This window comes from Sinocyclocheilus grahami, unplaced genomic scaffold (assembly GCF_001515645.1).
Source record: "Sinocyclocheilus grahami isolate Dianchi unplaced genomic scaffold, SAMN03320097.WGS_v1.1 scaffold272.1, whole genome shotgun sequence".
Lineage (NCBI taxonomy): Eukaryota > Metazoa > Chordata > Actinopteri > Cypriniformes > Cyprinidae > Sinocyclocheilus > Sinocyclocheilus grahami.
In genome coordinates, this window is record NW_015505451.1 from 965,521 (window position 1) to 985,367 (window position 19,847).

Genomic DNA, 19,847 nt, shown 5'->3' on the forward strand with positions numbered 1-19,847 from the left:
TATATATATATATAGCCTAATATTATATAAAAACTTTTTTAGGACCATGGAAATTAAAATACACAAATATGCAACTAACTGTCAAAAATTGTGCAGGGCTTTTACTGTGAGGTTGATTTACATGGGGATGAATTATCTTCAGAGTTCTCTATCTCTCTCTATGTGTGTGTGTGTGTGTGTGTGTGTGTGTGTGTGTGTGTGTGTGTGTGCGCGCATGTTTATGTGGTTTATGAGGACACAAATTTGTATAATAACATGGGTATGACAGGTATTACAACGAGAAGGTCCTCGCGCGCAGAAAACATGCAGTCAGAAGCGGATTAAGTTCCGTTTCGTGGCTTTGAGTTTTTAATACTGTCTGCTTTCAAGAATGTCCCGCTCTTTACGGTCTCATTCATTCACGTTCCTTTATTAATAACGCTAACAGTCCCACCTGCTGAAAGCTGCTCTGAAAAAGTGAAAGTAACCGGCTAAATGTTTCATACTGGCTCTTGGCACATGAGAACAACATCTTCTATAAAACATAGTACATGTTTCAGTCCTGTCACTTTATTACATACTTTTACACTTTTTCTGCTTTTTAAAATCTTTCTTTTCGCTATTACCACAAACAAGCTACGTAGCAGCTTGAATATGAGTTTATTAGCTCTACGTTATCAGTTTGCTGTCGTGACTCTCGCGAACAGCACTGAACGCGCACTTTTCGGTACAAAAAAATTTATTATTATTTTATCAGCTTATGTAGTCTCCACAACCAATGAATTGCTGATCTCTAGTGATGTATAGTTTTTGTAATAGATAATTTGTTGGTAAAGGGTGAGAGATCTGGCGACATGATTTTTGTCAAAGAGCCAGGTGTGGCTCGCGAGCCATATAGGTTCCCGACCCTAAAGGAACACTGAATGAGAGAAGCTCTCATTGCACTAATCTTCACTCCGTGACTTTTTCCTATTTCCACTTTCTTCCTCTCTGCCATAACATTTTCAAAATAGTCACAACATGCTTCATAAAATATTTAGCTATAGGTGATACTTCAATGAAAGGCACTTTTATGTCACCTTATTTTTAATCGACACTGAAAGATTTGAACTTTTTTTTCTCTGCTTTTTGTTTTACGAAGGTCACATTAAAATGGTCTTGGAAACTTTCCTTCATCCTTTGAAAAGTAGTTTAAAATAAATAGCTTTTTTTGTAAAAAAAAAAAAAAGTTTTATATTTGTTTAATGATTATATAATTAATAGTATATTAATATAAAGCATTAACGTAATCTTTTAATACTAAAACATAAAAATCCATAAAAGTATTACTTACTATTTTCTTTAAACAATAACATTAAGTTAAATAAACTCAAACTTTATTAATAATTAACTAATTTAAATAAACTATATATCTAAATTATTTAATAAAATTAGTAATAATAATGACAGAACTTTAATAAAACTTTAATAATAAATATTTTAATAAATATTGTGATTTTGAATCTGTAAAAATAAAATTTTTACACAAAAAGGATAGTAATTACTGCTGTCAACTATCTTGGTTACCAGATAGTTAAGCAGATTAGATAGTACCATATACCAAGGAGTGTTAGTTAAGCATATTAGATATAAAATGACATGATAAAGAAAAATTAAGATATAGAATATTTTATTGCTTGTCATATCCAGTTATGCTGTGATTTTGTAAAATTGTGCAAACAAAACGTAAAAAATATATCATAGAATGTAGGATACATAAAATACTAGCTATTAAAACTATCCTTAGCAAGACAAATTAATTGGCTATTTTATTAAAATACAAAAATATGATTTTCACCACAGAAGATAAATAAAATACATAACTTGAAATTTGTAGGTTCAGAAAAATTATAATTTTCCTATGATACATGTACATCCACTGCAGAACATTGTTAGAGGACAAACTGTGTGTGTGTGTTAATAGTATATTTTAAGAAACACCCATGTGTGTGTATTAGTATGTTAAAGAAACTTCTTTGACATCTGGTAAAGCTGAAAGACAAATGATCACTCATCACAGGTAGGTGCCAGACACACACGTGTACGATCAATCATCAAAATAAATATTTCTGAAATGGCAATTATAGCTTCTACTGAAAAGGTCAAGCTGAAAGAAATATCATGCTGCAAAGAAACGCTTATAGAAGAACTGCAGCGAAAATATCCACTTGAAACGTGTATATCAGGGTAGACATAGTTTAGACAGGCTTTCAGTTGAGCATCAAATCAATGTCTTCATTCATTCATGAGTAATTAACAACAAGTGTAGCACAACCCTGTTCATTAGAGGAGCTCAGGGGGTTGATTCCACATATAGAACAGCGGCTACGTGTGTGTGTGTGTGTGTGTGTGTGCGTGTGTGAGTCTGTGTGTCCAAACTCATCCATTGCATTAGTAAAGTGGCGGAAAATCCCAGCAACTCAGCAACTGCGCGTTAGTGACAGAACTCTAGAGCGTATCATTTCCTTTCCACGATGCCGACCTTCATGGAAACACACGATGGACACAACTAGCCAACAATAACCACAATTACAGCTAATAAAACACGACAGATCGCAGCTGAACGCCTGGCTGAAGACTCGGTTATGTGAAGATGTACAGTACAAGTACAAAGCCTCTGAGGCAAGTAAGATGATATAGTGGACAAAAAGGCTACTTTGCTGTCTCTGCAGTTTTGAATCTTCTGCATGCTGTTTTCACACTCTGTGCTGATTTCGAAGATAAGACAGATGTCAAATATCTCAATGTAACACAGGTAGTGATATCTTTTCTTCTATATTGTGATGCATGTCTGAATAAAATGAATTATAGAAAAGAAAAGAAAAATGCAGAAAGGTAAAAATTCTAAAGTAAAAAAAAAAAATGTAAAATTGAAGCATATTAATGGATGAATCATTCATCAATAACCTGCATTTAAAAAATTGATATGGCTCGTTTCCATTTCAGACCTTTTTTAAAACAAAACCTACATATTGTTTAACATTTGTGATCTATAAATCTATAATAAAGTGACAAAAGTGTTTGTCACGTATCAACTTTTTTTTATCTGAACTACCTGAAACCCCCTGTTGAGACATATTCAAAGGGTTCATGGGTTCAGGCCTTATTTAGGTGGGTCAAAACCCCCTAATATGCAGCCTCAACAGCTTCACAATCAGCATGCAACAATTCATTTGACTTCTGTAACTTGAGATTTAGGCAGAACTTGATTTTATCCATTAAAAACAGACTGAATCATGAAACGTAAGCGTTACAGACCAGAATGGATCCAAGTGTTAAAATATTACAAAGTCAAGCATTTTTCCCTTTGGAATAACATGCACATGCACGCATCAATTTTAATATCATGTTAACAAAAAAAATTGTAATATGCCTAAAAAGAAAGTTGTACAAAAGTAATTACCTATTTTCCCTAAATAATTATATTTTTTACATAAATGTTTAAAGAACATGATGATTTTATGAATGATAGGAGTGTAAATTCTATGGAAATTTCTAAATTCTCTTCGGAATTCAACAGGTGCAGATTCTGTGCGAGACTATATATGACAGCCTGACCAAAAGTCTATTAACTAAACTTATTCCCTCCTTTACATCGTTCTCTCTTTATCTCTCTGTCTACCTATCGGTCTATGTCTACCTCTCCGCATTGCATCCAAAGTTCTCTTACACATACTAATACACTCATTACACACTCACACACACAGCTTTCTGCAGCTCCTGAATACTGTATGCTCTCTCACTGACTTTCATGTTTCAGCATTGTGTGCATCATTTATACCAGACCAATTAACATCCCCCCTTAAACCTTGTGCCACTTCAGCAAAGGCTGAATCTCATTTGATATTCTCTTTAATTTCTGCTGCTGGTACGGAGGATAACGCCCAACTATCAATGGCCACACACTACATCCTCTCTTCCCACAGTGTACTTCATAAACAACTTTGAAAGAGCTGCTGTAATCCTGGCTTAAATATTCTAAATTTAGGTGGGTCAAAACCCCCTAATATGCAGCCTCAACAGCTTCACAATCAGCATGAAACAATTCATTTGACTTCTGTAACTTGAGATTTAGGCAGAACTTGATTTTATCCATTAAAAACAGACTGAATCATGAAACGTAAGCGTTACAGACCAGAATGGATCCAAGTGTTAAAATATTACAAAGTCAAGCATTTTTTCCCTTTGGAATAACATGCACATGCATGCATCAATTTTAATATCATGTTAACAAAAAAAAATTGTAATATGCCTAAAAAGAAAGTTGTACAAAAGTAATTACCTATTTTCCCTAAATAATTATATTTTTTACATAAATGTTTAAAGAACATGATGATTCTATGAATGATAGGAGTGTAAATTCTATGGAAATTTCAAAATTCTCTTCGGAATTCAACAGGTGCAGATTCTGTGCGAGACTATATATGACAGCCTGACCAAAAGTCTATTAACTAAACTTATTCCCTCCTTTACATCGTTCTCTCTTTATCTCTCTGTCTACCTATCGGTCTATGTCTACCTCTCCGCATTGCATCCAAAGTTCTCTTACACATACTAATACACTCATTACACACTCACACACACAGCTTTCTGCAGCTCCTGAATACTGTATGCTCTCTCACTGACTTTCATGTTTCAGCATTGTGTGCATCATTTATACCAGACCAATTAACATCCCCCCTTAAACCTTGTGCCACTTCAGCAAAGGCTGAATCTCATTTGATATTCTCTTTAATTTCTGCTGCTGGTACGGAGGATAACGCCCAACTATCAATGGCCACACACTACATCCTCTCTTCCCACAGTGTACTTCATAAACAACTTTGAAAGAGCTGCTGTAATCCTGGCTTAAATATTCTAAAAAAAAGTAGTATTTTCTACTCCTGTTCATAGTAACTTCTTAATCCCTGGGTTTGGGTCAATACTTTAAACCAGATCATCTTGAATCTCCTTAATATCTATGTTTATTTTAAAGGGAAAAAAACCTTCAAACTTTCATGCTGTAAAAAGACTGACACTATGTTTGATGACACTGATTTTAAGGAAGAAAAAAAGTAAAAATATCAGATCCAGCCAAGCAACTGACATTATTGCTAACATAAGTCTCTAAATATGATTTTGCTTCTGAAAACCATTTATAAGGTACTACGTTTTGTATTAGACTTTAATCACCAGAAAAACTGACACAAAAACATGAATCCTATCTCCTTTGAGCCAGACTACAACTATTTGTTCGCAGCCGATTTTCACATCTCCTGTGCAGATTTTAAGTTTAATGATATTTTGAATACTTGCTTTTGTCATTAAAACCTAAGATTTTTGCATTTGACAGCTTTTGTTATTTTGACAAGTGCATTAAAGCTGATACATATATATAATTTGAAAAATATAAATTTTTTTGTGAAAAAATTATCCACCATCAATTAAATTATATTAGGTCTTTTTTGCAAATTAGCATATATTTTTTTCCCCAAGATGCGGAGCTGTGTTATAGACCTTTTATGGTTTCCATATATTAAAAAGTGACAAAAAGCCATGTTTGCCTACCTGGTCCCAGTCTATGCTTCTGAAGAACGTATGAGACTTGATGTCTGTGAATCCGGTCTGAACTTGGCATCCCAGCCTCTCTTTTGGGTCCTAAACGGAACACACACTCTATTAATAACACACCTAACAAAAGCCAGATCTGGTGTAGAGAACTTCAAAAACATGGAACCTATTCAATTCATGTGCTCTTTATTTCAGGAGAATGGAGTTTAACACATTCACTCTAGCATATGTTGCAGACAATATCTTGTGCCCTGAAACATTAGATGAGGATTCAGGGGTCTGGAAGTTAGTCGCTGAGCTGATCTACGCTCATTTAATCCCAATGAATCAGGCAGTGGCTAAGAGGGCTGATAACACTGATTACAGGCTGCTGTTGAGTTTGAGGAACCCCAGAGCTTCAATAAATGCAATTTGTCTCGATGATTAAAGGAAAACGCTTCATTATTCACAGATTTAATCAAGCCGACATGCACACGGGGACACACGAAAAGAAGCGTGCACAGACTCAAGAGATCGGTTTCATCTGGAGGATGATGACCCTCCTTATTATAGCACATATATTTGTTCAATCAGAGGCAAACTGTGTGCACATTTATGGAGAGTTAAGACCCTCATTTATAAACCTTAGTGTGCAATGTTCATAAAATATGACGTTTTTTCCTCCCTCAGAGCATATTTGTTTCTCATCCATCTTGTTTGTGTAATGGAGCGCAACGGTGATCAAGGTTTCAGAGGACAAAGAATAAACTACGCATTACGTAAAAAATTATGTATGATGTAATTGAAACAGTCTGGGTTTGCTTATCACAAAATACAACTACTGTTATAAAACAAAATACAACTCTTTTACAGTTGTTATTATAAAGGACTGTTATTGTATAATAATATATTTTAATGTATATTTTATAAATATGAATTTTAAAATATAATATATAAGGAGTGTAACGGTACGGTTCAGTGCGCATGTGTACCGAACAAACACAGCATTGTTTTAACCAACGCACGAGTGGAACTTCATTGGAAACTTCCAGTTTTATGTTACTTTTGATAAGAAACAAAGTATCGTCTTACAAATTATGTAAATTTTTCCCAGGAAAGTCAAACAATAAATGCTGTTTTGCCGCTCTTTGATAGCGTGACAGAACGCTGTATAAACGCCTCAGTTCAAACTGCAGCACGGAGCGCAAGCGCGACCTCTTTACTACTAATATTAATGCAAAATAAACGTGAATGAACATCTCATGCCTCAATCCCTCAGTGTTTCAACCATGGAAAGACGTCAAAACAAAATGTCACGTAGCATTTTATTTACCTTAGGCAAGTCATCAGTGTCTGCAGCTAGTTAGTTCGCTAGAGAAGTCTAGAGAAGATAATTTTGTGAAATATTAGACTATATACTTATTATATTTTACTTTACCTGTTAGTGATGTCTTAATTAATGCATGCTCAAATAAATCTGTTAAGAAACAAGTTACGACAGCCACTGTGTAACTGAATATATTTCAACAACAAATTGAAATTGTATAATTTAGAAGTTTAAAAACTGCATTATGTGCAACTTACATGTTTGCATACTTTTTTTAAGTTGAGGGTTGATTATTATATTTAAAAAATAAATAGTAATTGAATTTAAGTTTTGGCTCTGTTGTTAATTGTAAGCTTATAGAAATGTAAAAGGGTCCCCAATAGTTTAGAGCAGGATTCCTCAATAGGCGGCCCGTGAGAGAAAAACGTTTGGCCCGTGCTAATTTCAAATAATGTGGCATGAAAATTCAAACGCAGCATCAGAAAGCAACATTAACTTACATTAACTTTTTCTTAGCCTATCCAGTTGAAGCCACTAGATGCGGCGCTGCTGCGTTGTTCATTACAAATATTGCGGGAAAAGAGAACATCAATGCGGAGAAGATCTTGTTTACGTCAAACTGAAACCAAGTCGTTCACACAGAACACATATTTCACGCATTTTCTAGAGGGACATCAATCACCGTTGCACTCGCGTCTCGCACAAGAGAGCAGCATGTTTAGAAAGCCATGTAAAATTAATCCAAGTTCAACTTTGAAAAAAACATATCTTGAGACTTTATGGCAGGTTTTTTCCCCATCTGACTGCAACTCGTGTTTTTAAATGAAAAATGTACTCTGTGTGATTGGGTTTCGGCCCTTTGTATTAAACTATGCATACATACATGATGCTGTTTTGTTTATAGTTGTTTAAGCAACTTAATTAATTAGAATTGGTTTATAAACATTATTTTAAACATTATGCTCTTTTTTTCACGGATAGTCATGTTATCTTATGCTCGATGCGCCCTCTTGTGGCCTCAGGAGAGAAGCCAAAAGCTTTTCTTTACCCTAACTGAAATTATGCATTTTAAATTTGAATATAATTCGAATTTTGATAATTAAGCACAAAATTCGAATTTAGCTTTTCAGCCATTTTAACAGCCCTAACATATATATATATAAATATATAAATAGGTCAGCGGCCCTTGGCTTGGTATTGTTGGCAAAATTCGGCCCTCGGCGAAAACTAATTGAGAAACCCTAGTTTAGAGCATAAGCTGAGGTAGATTTTTATTTAAAATTTTAATTATAAATTAATTGAATTTATTTAAAGAAAGAGGAATTTGTTCAGTTAACCACTGTTTAATAAAAAAAAAACTATTTTATATTTAGTTTTTCCCCCTGCTGTAACAAAACCATACCGAACCGTGACGTCAAAACTGAGGTACATACCGAACCGTTATCTCCGTCTACTGTTACACCCCTAGCATATACTGTAAATATTTAGCTAAAAATATAAATCAGAATAGGCAAAATAAAGCAACACTGAAACAACAAATGACAAGTCCTATCGCTATAGCTGACATTAGCTAATTTTACCTGCCTCTAGCCTGCAAAAATGAACTGCTGTATAGATTACCATGAATCATGTTTCTATGGTAACGGTGACTTTTTTGATTGGTGCATTTCATTTCAGGGTTGTGGGTAGTAGAAATTCATTGAATTCAGCACGTAAACTTTTTTTTTTCTTTTCTTCAAACAAAGTTGAAATTCCCAATCTTACAGTATGGTTTTAATAGAAACATGACCTTGAAGAGGGTAGGACTGTTTTGAAATGTTTTTCCAGAACCCTTTTATTAAAGCACCTTACAGTACATTCAACCTATTGGGAAACCCTTAACCTTGGTGTGCTACATGAACTACTACTTGATAAACAGCAACACTAGTCTATACAACAGCTTTTTACTTCTTAACTCTTTATAGTCTCGTTTTTGTCCACTTTTTCTTGTCAGTTGTATCGTACTCTGCAGCATTCATTCACGTACAAAGTACACCCTGTTCTCACCTTGTTCAGAAAGCCTTTCAGCACACTCGCAGCCTTAACAGACAATGACCTGGGAATCCGTATCGGCTTCTCCAAAATGACTGAAAGAGAAAGGGGAAAAAAGGAAGACAGAAGATTAAAGCGTATGAGTCATTCTTGCAGAGTATGGCCGTCGTGTTGTGCGGCGGTGTTAGAGAGAGACAGGCTTTAACCCACACGCACAAAATCTCTCGTTCGTACGCCCACGCACTACAGACGCCTGAATAAACCCTTCAATATTCAATCAAAGACTCAAAAGATTCCTCCCCGCTCTGTGTTTATTTCTGTAAAGTCGCGGTGTTAAGTGGATTTAAAACACACCACAAAAAGTAAAAAAAACGTGTCTTTTTAATGCGTCTCATCCCTGCATTTTCGGATTTCTTTTACAGTTGCGCATCTCGGGCGACCGTCCAGAAGCAAAGCCTGTTAAATTTCATCTCTCTCAAAGACGGAGTGCAGACGAGCGTTTATCTTTCCCCTCTCCGAATGCCACATCCCCTGTTTGTTTTCTTTTCCAAATGAAAAGCTAAAGGGATTTAGGTCTTGCTGGGGCTCTGCCCTGCTGCTGTGACGCGGTTTGGACGGCGGCCCGAAAGCGGCTAAAGTGTTGGCTCGGCGGTGGCAGCATCTGCCCTGCTCCTGGGTGGGCGGCGGAGCGCCGGCAGGGGGAGGCCGTGTAGGGCCGGGGGGAGGTTGGACTAGGACGGCGCTGCAGCATATGGACGAACTGAGGTTTGGATGGGGGGAACGGAGTTCCGGTTGTGGAGAGAGATCCAGGTTCATGTCGTGTGTGTCTGTATGGATGAGAGTGATCCAGGAGCATGCTGCCCTCTCGGCTGGAGCACCAGAGAACAGACAGGGAAGCAGATGACCACACAGTCTCTGCTCTGGGGATGGACTGGAGGTGAGGAAAGGGGGGATGAAAGAATGTCTCACAAAGGAATGATGGTTTTATTTAGCAAAGATGCATTAAATTGATCAAAAGTGACAGTAAGACAATTTATTATGTTAAAAAAAAATTGTAACAACTACAATTACTTTCTTCTTTTTGTTTTAGCAAGCGATCCTTAAAAATTATCATTATTTTCACAAAAATATTAAGCGGCACAATTGTTTTTAACATGAATTACAAGAAGAAATTATACTTGAGCATCAAATCAGCATATTAGAATGATTTCTGAAGGATCATGTGACTGAAGACTTGAGTAATGGCCGTTAAAAAATTCAGCTTTGTCATCACAGGAATAAATTGCATTGTAAAATATATCAATATATTATTATTTATTATATTATTTATAAACTATATTTTTAAAAAACAGCTATTTTAAATGGCAATGATATTTCACAATAGTACTATTTACTGCACTTTTGATCAAATAAATGCAACATGCAGAGACTTCTTACCAAAAACAAAACAAAACAAAAATCAACCCCAAACTTGGATTGTAGTGCACTTAACATGTATTGGTATGAGAAATGTGTGTGCAAAGTTACTGAACCATCACCAGTGTAGATCATACAGTTACATTTCATACAACATGTCAAGAGTGTTACCTCCACAATAAACCATATAAACCTCTAATAAGAGCACATATCGAAGTAATAATATCACTGCTTTAATACCTTGAATAGTCAAATAATGGCATGAATAATTTTCATATAAAGGAAACGTTTAATTCATTTTAAGTAATTATGATGCAGGCAGGGCCGCATTAAGACCTTACTGGGCCCCGGGGCTATGACTGACTCCAGGGCCCCCAATTACAAATATGATATATATATATATATATATAAAAATCCTATTTAAAAGCTATATATATATATATAGCTTTTAAATAGGATTTTTATCCTATCAGAATTTTAATGCATTGAAATTTCATAATTCTTGTTACCAATTTCAATGTAAAAATTAATAAATAAATAAATAAAATACTAGCCTAAGTAAAAACAAGCTTATACTTAAGACAAGTAAACAGCCACAAATTACAAAAAAATAGACCTACTTGAAACACTTAAAGCACTGAATAAGAAATTATATTGTATAAAATAAATGTACAAATAAACTGAATAGTCTTCACTGTATAAATTCAATATACTGTCATTCTTATTTATTTTACAAAAGTGATTCGTTCAAGGACAGTGAGTGATTTTCTTTCTAATGTTTGATTAACATTATTGACATAAATTTTTAACAGCAGCTAAATTAGGCTACTTTAGAGGAATAGCTCACCCAAAAATTAAAGGTCTGATGTTGTTCTAAATCTGTATGAGTTTCCTTCTGCTGTTGAATGTAAAAGTATATATTTGGAACAATACTGGTAACCCAACAGTTGCTGGGCCCCCATTACTTCCATAGTATGAAAAACAAAATACACTATTGGAGTCAATGGGGACCAGAAACTTTGTAGTTACGAACATTCTTCAAAATATCTTCTTTTATATTAAGGATAAAGAAATTCATACAGGTTTAGAACAACTTGAGGCTGAGTAAATGATGACAGTATTTTCATTTTTGGGTGAACTATCCCTTTAAAATCTCATCATATTAGGATCTCATATAGCTTACTACACATACTTTATATTTAACTATTAACGTTCCTTTAAGACACAAATGACTAAATGACTGCGGAGACATTCTGACACATAACTGTGCATTTGAACGTTTAAGCACAAGGCGCGAAAAATAACTAGTTTAGAAGTTTAGACTACGAGCAGGTGCGCGCCACGCGAATCAGGCCGTAACCGTCTTTCTCCAAGTAGGTATAAATGCAGTCCGGAGATCTCCAAACTGGGGCGTGAACTCCAAAAGTGGGCAGAACCTCCAAAATGGGGCAGGGTCTCTTCGCCCAAAGACTTTCACCATTGGCTCTGGCTTCGGCCAATTGTTATTGACTTACATTTCAAAATCAAACTTTATAACTTAAACATTGTTACTAGTTGATCTAAAATAAAATATGCTATATAAATAAATATTCTCCGTGAGAGTAGAGCCCAAAGCTCGTGGCCAGTGGTGTTCGAACTGGAGTTTGAACCTCTGCTTAATAATATAAACGGGAATCACCCACGAGCCGTCAGTGCAGGGGAAAGATTTTCTCTATCGCTTTGTTCCAAGCAACGGGGGCATCCCCGGGCACGAAATTCCCAGGGTAGGAGGGGGTAGTGACGCTGGGTGTAACTAAAAAGGTGCTATTGTCCGGTGAACACAAATGACTGCGTTGACAAGGAGACATTCTGACACATAACTGTGCATTTGAACGTTTAAGCACAAGGCGCGAAAAATAACTAGTTTAGACTGGCGCTGTACGAGCAGGTGCGCGCCACGCGAATCAGGCCGTAACCGTCTTTCTCCAAGTAGGTATAAATGCAGTCCGGAGATCTCCAAACTGGGGCGTGAACTCCAAAAGTGGGCAGAACCTCCAAAATGGGGCAGGGTCTCTTCGCCCAAAGACTTTCACCATTGGCTCTGGCTTCGGCCAATTGTTATTGACTTACATTTCAAAATAAAACTTTATAAATTAAACATTGTTTCTAGTTGATCTAAAATAAAATATGCTATATAAATAAATATTCTCCGTGAGAGTAGAGCCCAAAGCTCGTGGCCAGTGGTGTTCGAACTGGAGTTTGAACCTCTGCTTAATAATATAAACGGGAATCACCCACGAGCCGTCAGTGCAGGGGAAAGATTTTCTCTATCGCTTTGTTCCAAGCAACGGGGGCATCCCCGGGCACGAAATTCCCAGGGTAGGAGGGGGTAGTGACGCTGGGTGTAACTAAAAAGGTGCTATTGTCCGGTGAGGTCCGGTTGGGGAGTTACGGAACGATCTCATATCGCATAATCTTATTAACTGTTTATTTCCTGAACTGCAACTTTCTTTACCACGCTATTCAGCGCCAATCCCGCCGTGCAGTCAATCTCACTGGTTAAGGTTAGGGTCAGGTGTGGGGTAGGTTTAGGGGTTAGCATTTTTTGTAGCATAGTGTAGGAAATCAACACTTTAATTGACACAACCAATAAAAACTTTAGAATCAGCTGTGTGGCGGAGTTTGCACTGAAGTGGATTGGGGAAAAAATTGCGTATGCGTGTCATGTGCCTGTCTGTCAATGGGAGGGAACCACGCCCTATTTTGGAGCTCCCACCCCGTTTTGAAGTTCCCGCCCCCATTTGGAGATCTCCGGGCTGCAGTTATACCCTTCTCTCTTAATGCGCGCATTACTCATGTTTTCCCCTCTGTCTTCATTTTTTTTTTAGAATAGCCCCTCACTCACTTTCTTTTTAGAAGAGTTTACATTTTTACTTATCGAAGATTGTTCTTTGCATGACCATTTTCAGATTATGCCAGAACAAAGTGAAGAGAGGTGAATGCGGACATTGCAGCGATCACCTGATTGATACGTGGTCCAGGGGTCGTTCAAAAGTAAAAATATAGAATAAATGCATTTGATTAGTAAACCAAATTCAAACGTGATGTTTTAATCTCTAAAGATAATGCATGGAATATATGGAAAAGCTCCACTAAATAATAGCACTAATAAGTGAGGGGAGGGGCTTTGGCAATCGGCTCTACTGATGACCAGTCAATCTACTCCACAGCCAATCACGAGCCCCCTCTTTGTCCGGGCCCCCGGGGCTTCAGCCCTGCCTAGCCCAATGGTTAATGCGGCCCTGGATATTGCCTATTATTTTCAATGTTAAAACAGTTGTGCTGGATAATGTACAATAATTTATTAGAAATAGAAATATTTTATAAAATTATAAATGTCTTTACGGTCACTTTTGATTAATTTAATGTGTCCATGCAGAAAACCAAACAAACAAACAACCAACTTCTGAACAGGAGTTTATCTACATTTTGGCACCATGTGTCAACCAATCAAAATCAAGCATTTAACTATTGATGTACTGTATAATAATCGGTCCTGACCATTAGCGATGTGACAAGTGTCCAGTTACAAGCAATTAGATGAAATTAGCATTGTACACTAACGAAAACAGTGAACCGGCGTGATATAAACAGACCCAATCAGAACTTTTTAAGTTTAGTGTTCAGTTAAGAGGAGTGGAATTGTGGACCAATGAGATTTCACAGTGGGCGGGGCTACTCCGCACAATGATGCAATCAAGGAAACCAAGCAACTGTCAATATGCAGAAAAGTCAATATATATGTGAAAACAACACAGCACATTAGATAAATATGTATATAAACAATTTTTCCAGATTTCCCCAAGCGGGAGCTGTGCTTCCAACTGTCAGCATTTGCCTGTCTAAAGTTAGAAAAAACAAAGATAAAAAGAAAGGTGTTCAAAGTAGGAAAAATTAACAGTGACATTTCCGATCAGGTTTCGCAACTGGCATTCTGCAGTGTTCGCTTCATGTCGGCACGCAGCAAGGGCTCATAAGACCTTTAGGAGCAACTCATGAATATTTTGGCTCATTAGCCGTAATTAGCATGTGTATTTGCATATGTGTGGTGTGCAGGACGCATATTGATGGAACTGGTCGGGGTGCGCTTGACTCACCTAATTAGCCCGTGTTTGATCTCAGTTTATCAGACGTGTGAAAGGGGGCATTACAGAAGCGCTCTGATCAGTCGCTGTAACAGGATTCAGTGAGGAGGAGTCATCATCTATCAGACCGTCCTGCCTCATAGACAGAGTAATATAGCCTAGCAGAAGTGTATGAGATCTGCATTCAAATAAAGGTGCGGGTTTGGTTCAAACATTATGATGGACGATTTTAAGTTAATAAAACTACCCAGATGAGTCACGTTTTTTTGAAGACTGGCATCTGCGAAGGTGCCAGGGCAAATGCCATGAGCCTGGCACCATAAACGTGGCTTAATACTTGTGCTCACTAGAAGCAAGTAGCAACAGTAATTTATGATTTATATAAAAATAAATAAATAACAAATTTTTACAAAAACGTGAAACAGAATCGTACGAAACAAACTATTTATTTATTTTAATAGATGTAGTTTTTTATTCAGCAAGGGCACATTAAATTGATTAAATGTGGCAGTGAAATTTTTATAATGTTACAAAAGATTTCTATTTTAAAAAATGCTGTTCTTTTGAACGTTCTATTCATCAAAGAATCCTAAACAAAAGTATTCAGCAGCACACCTGTTTTCAACACTGATAATAATAAGAAATGTTTCTTGAACAGCAAATCAGCTTATTACAATGATTTCTGAAGATCGTGACACTAAAGACTGTAGTAATGATAATGATGTAATGATGCTGAAAATTCAGCTTTGCATCACTGGAATAAATTATATTTTAAACATATTAAAATAGAAAACAGTTAGTGCTGTCAAATCGATTAATCACGATTAATATTATTCAAAGCGACTTACAAATGAGGATAATGGAAGCAATCAAAATCAACAAAAGAGCAATGATATGCAAGTGCTATAACAAGTCTCAGTTAGCTTAACGTAGTACAAACACAGGTTTTTTAAATTATATAATAAATAAAAAGAAAACAGATAGAATAGAAAAAGAATAGAGCAAGCTAGTGTTAGAGGACTTTTTTGCTTTTGTTAATTGTATAATAAATAAAAAGAAAAGAAATAGATAGAATACAAAAAGAATAGAAAAGCTAGTGTTAGTTTTTTTTATGAAAACAAGCAGTTAGTAAATTAATAGAGTGCAAATCTAAAAGGGGCATTTTTTTTTAAAAGAATAGAATTAGAATAGAAAGTGCTAGAGTTAGAGGGTTAAATAAAGATCTAAGAGATGTGTTTTTAGCCGATTCTTAAAGATGGCTAAGGATTCAGCTGCTCGGATTGAGTTGGGCAGCTCATTCCACCAGATATATATATAAATAAACACACATACATGTATACATTTAAGAAATATATGTAATATATATTTATATATTATATAAATCATACGTGAAAATGAATATATGTATACATATAAATATTTCATAAATATATACATGTATTCATATGTAAAAAATAAATTATGTAAACACAAACTTTTATTTTGGATGTGATTAATCGCGATTACAAAGATGAAAAGATATAAAAAAAAGAAAAGAAAAAAGGTGTTCCAAGTAGGAAAAATTAAAGGTGACATTTCCGAACATGTTTCACAGGATGCCAGATTGGCATGCCGTGGTAACTAGGAATTACACAAGCTTCAGTCTGGATCCATAACTTACAAAGACCTGTGAAGAGATGATGCCAACCCATCAGAGGACCTCAGATGATGCCAACCCTCAAACAACATACAAAACTACCAAATTTTGCTATAAGTTTGATCGCAACATATAATCATTGTAGTGCAGTCAAGCGATTAATCGCGATTAATCGCATACAAAATAAACGTTTTTGTTTGCATAATATATGTGTGTGTTCTGTGTATATTTATTATATAAATACACACATACAGTACATATTTTGAAAATATTTACATGCATTTACATGTTTATGTTTATATTCATACAATTAATATTACAAATAAATATATTTAATATATAAACATAACATTTTTCTGAAATATATACATGCATGTGTGTGCATTTATATCTACATAATAAATATAAACAGCATACATATATATTATGTAAATAAAAACTTTTATTTTGGATGTGATTAATCGCGATTAATCGTTTGACAGTACTAAATCATTGCTGTTAATAGTGTTCACCGTCTGTTTGATTACATGTCATTAACTAACTGCATGATTTTTACTGTACATTTCTGCCATATAGACATCAATTTGAGATTTGATCAATTTGAGAACCACTGATAAGCTACTACTAAATATAATGTAGAAACTTTAAATTTCTGTAAAGCTGCTTTGCAACGGTTTGCATTGTGAAAAGCGCTATACAAATAAACTTGAATTGAATTGATCGATCTGACAGCACTAGAAATAATATTTCACAATGCTGTTGTTTTTATTGTATTTTGCCCTGAAAAAAAAAAGTTTTAAAAAGAGCAGTGTCCATTTATTTTGCCATCACAGCTATTTACTATTAGGTTATATGTGACCCTGGACCACAAAACCAGTCATAAGGGTCCATTTTTCGAAACTGAGATAAATAATGAATAAATAAGCTTTCCATTGATGTATGGTTTGTTAGGATAGGGCAATATTTGGCCGAGATACAACTATTTGAAAATCTGTAATCTGAGGAAGCAAAAAAATCTAAATATTGAAAAAAACGCCTTTAAAGTAGTCCAAATTAATTTCTTAGCAATGCATATTACTAATCAAAAATTACGTTTTGATATATTTACAGTAGAAAATTTACAAAATATCTTCATGGAACATGATCTTTACTTAATGTCCTAATGATTTTTGGCATAAAAGAAAAGTCAATAATTTTGACCCATACAATGTATTTTTGGCTATTGCTACAAATATACCCCAGCACCTTAAGACTGGTTTTGTGGTCCTGGGTCACATATGGTGAGTTGCATTTTATTATGTGCATTTATGATTGTTTTTCCCCTGCTGTCTCAACCCATTTTTGGTGGGCTAGAAACCCACTAGTTGAGAATTTAAGTAATTCTGTATTTCACTTTGTTCCTTTCTCCTTCATCCACACATTCCATCCGTTCAATCACCCATCAATCTATCCTATCTCACATAAAAAGATGCCTAATTTAAATGACCTACCATATTAAAACTATCAAATAAATAATTAAGTTTTTTTATTTGCACGCACCTGGAATGTTCCTCTGGAAGCTTCCGCTGCTTCTGCATATGGAACATGAGATCTCCTCCATTCACATACTCGATCACTAGAAACAGCCTAAACGAAGAACAGGAGACACTCAATAAACTTATGTTTTTTTTTTTCATTTTAGTTTTGTTTCATATGTGCTGTATGTGAGAGATATAATGGCTACTTTCACATTTAGTCATGAAAGAGACAACCTTGTTCCATAACTCGAAATCAGACTTTTATGGTTGCTTTTCTTGTGGCGAAGGTTTCTTATTTTGAGTGTACAACTGAAAAGTGGTTTGAAAAATGAAATACATTCTCCTCTTACCGACTCTCTGTCTGAAAGCAAGAGTGAAGTCCCACTAAGAATGGATTGGTTGATGCTTGTTCAAAGACGTGTTTCTCTGTCTGGACCCAGTCAATGTCCTACATCAAAAAAAAAAGAGAGAGATGTATGACTTATGAATAAAGAACTGCAAAGGATCATGACAGCAAGATGTTTCACTGCTTTCTAATAACTAGAGTAGAGGATATGATGTCTCACCGCCTCTATTGGGGGACTATTGTAGGTGTTTTCTGAGAAAAACCTGATCTATTGATCGTTTAACAGTGGAAAACACTTGGCACTATTGCATGCTGTCACTTTGGGGAGTCAAATCTCGGAATTAAAAATGTTTTAAATAAGAAAAGCACCTTTCTCTTCTTCTTTAAAAAGACATGTACAGTGCAGATAGGAACAGAGAAAAGAGAAACAGACATGTAAATAAATCACAAGATCAGTCAATAAAGGTATATAATGTACAGCATCTTTCAAATAAACACCTAACACTTTTTTTTTTTTAATCTGTCAGAAGTTTTAATTTCACAAAACAGTGCAGACAGGATGTTACAAAACATCTGTATTGAGATTGTCTCTGGGTGTGAAGACACGGCCCAGAGATGTGTTGATAAAGTCAAGTATTTTTGTTCTGTCAACACTTTAACATTAAGCAACACTTACAATCAGCTCAAAGAATTCAAGAGAACGTCTCTTACCCAAGAACTAAAGCTGAAAAATGACACTGAACATCTTTTTGGAGGCTAAGGGTGAAATGACAGATCTCAGCCCAAACAAACACGCTTGTTTTTCTATCATGTCTGGAACTTTCCATTGGCGAATATTGTTTTTAAATCGAGCTAATGATGTTTTCTATCGTCTGACCTTAGGCTTGACACTTACATAAACCTTTATGGGTTTTTAGATTTTAATTAGCGTGTTTATTAAGTTGTTTTCCTCATGGGACATTCAGCTCCACGATGCAGGCAAAACTTGACCCTCACACACACACACACACACACACACACACACACAGCCTGATTTCCAAAACCAGAGCAATTTAATTTCCTGGATGAGTAGAAAGCAGATTACAGGAAAGCAGTCTCAGCATAAAGAAATGAAGAGAAACAGATGATTCTTTAAATATTATTTTCTCTCTTCCTATGTTTCTCTATGTTTCTTTCCTTCCTAGTTGTCCTCCCCCTACCAGTGGAATACTCAATCGTTCTGCTATAAGCCGAACAATTTGTCTTGTCTAATAACAGTTAATTGCTGACCTCAAACGTCTAACATATGTGTCCAGTATTTGGAATGAAAGAAAATGTGTCATTTTACTATCAGTGAGATACTTCATTAGATTAGTTTTAACTTTTATATTATCCCGTTTCATTTTATTTTAGTTGGAGTTTTAGTCATTTTGTTTTTGTAATTTTTATTATTATTTTAAACATTTTTAGTACACCAGGTTAAACTAAATTTTTTAAAAAAGAGAAATGTTGTCTTTACAACAAGCTGAAATAAAATGTTTCTTTTTTTGTATTTTATTTTATTTTATTTAACGTTTATTTAATTTCAAGAAACTTTTAAATTTTAGTTAACTATAATAAACCTGACTGTTGTAGACAAATAGCATGGGCATTTATTAATTCATCATCAGGATTTGAAGCTAAATTGAATATGAATCTATAAAGGGAACGTGTATATTTTAGGTGCTGTGACTAGTCAGCATTTCTTTTAAGTTTTCCAGCATAATTTTTAACCACTTTAACAGTCTGCAGTTTATTCATGCTCAAATCGTTCTCTCTTGATGCATATGAGGCGCATAAATGCATATGATAATCAGGCAAGGTTTTTTTTTTTTAAAGTGTTGTCTTAAATTATTTTAGATGAACTATAAAATGGCTCATTTGG

The 19,847-nt window shown here is 35.2% G+C and overlaps 1 protein-coding gene across 1 annotated transcript in view; it reads right to left on the bottom strand.

The window, feature by feature from the left end:
* Window positions 1-19,847, bottom strand: part of prkcz (protein kinase C, zeta) — a 71,101-nt gene that overhangs the window by 11,584 nt on the left and 39,670 nt on the right. Inside the window, exons 7-10 of the mRNA XM_016291513.1 lie at window positions 17,949-18,046; window positions 17,621-17,707; window positions 8,921-9,050; window positions 5,566-5,655 (exon numbers count right to left, since the gene is read on the bottom strand). Of these exons, the coding sequence (XP_016146999.1) occupies window positions 5,566-5,655; window positions 8,921-9,050; window positions 17,621-17,707; window positions 17,949-18,046 (405 nt within the window). The remainder of the gene's footprint in view (window positions 1-5,565; window positions 5,656-8,920; window positions 9,051-17,620; window positions 17,708-17,948; window positions 18,047-19,847) is intronic.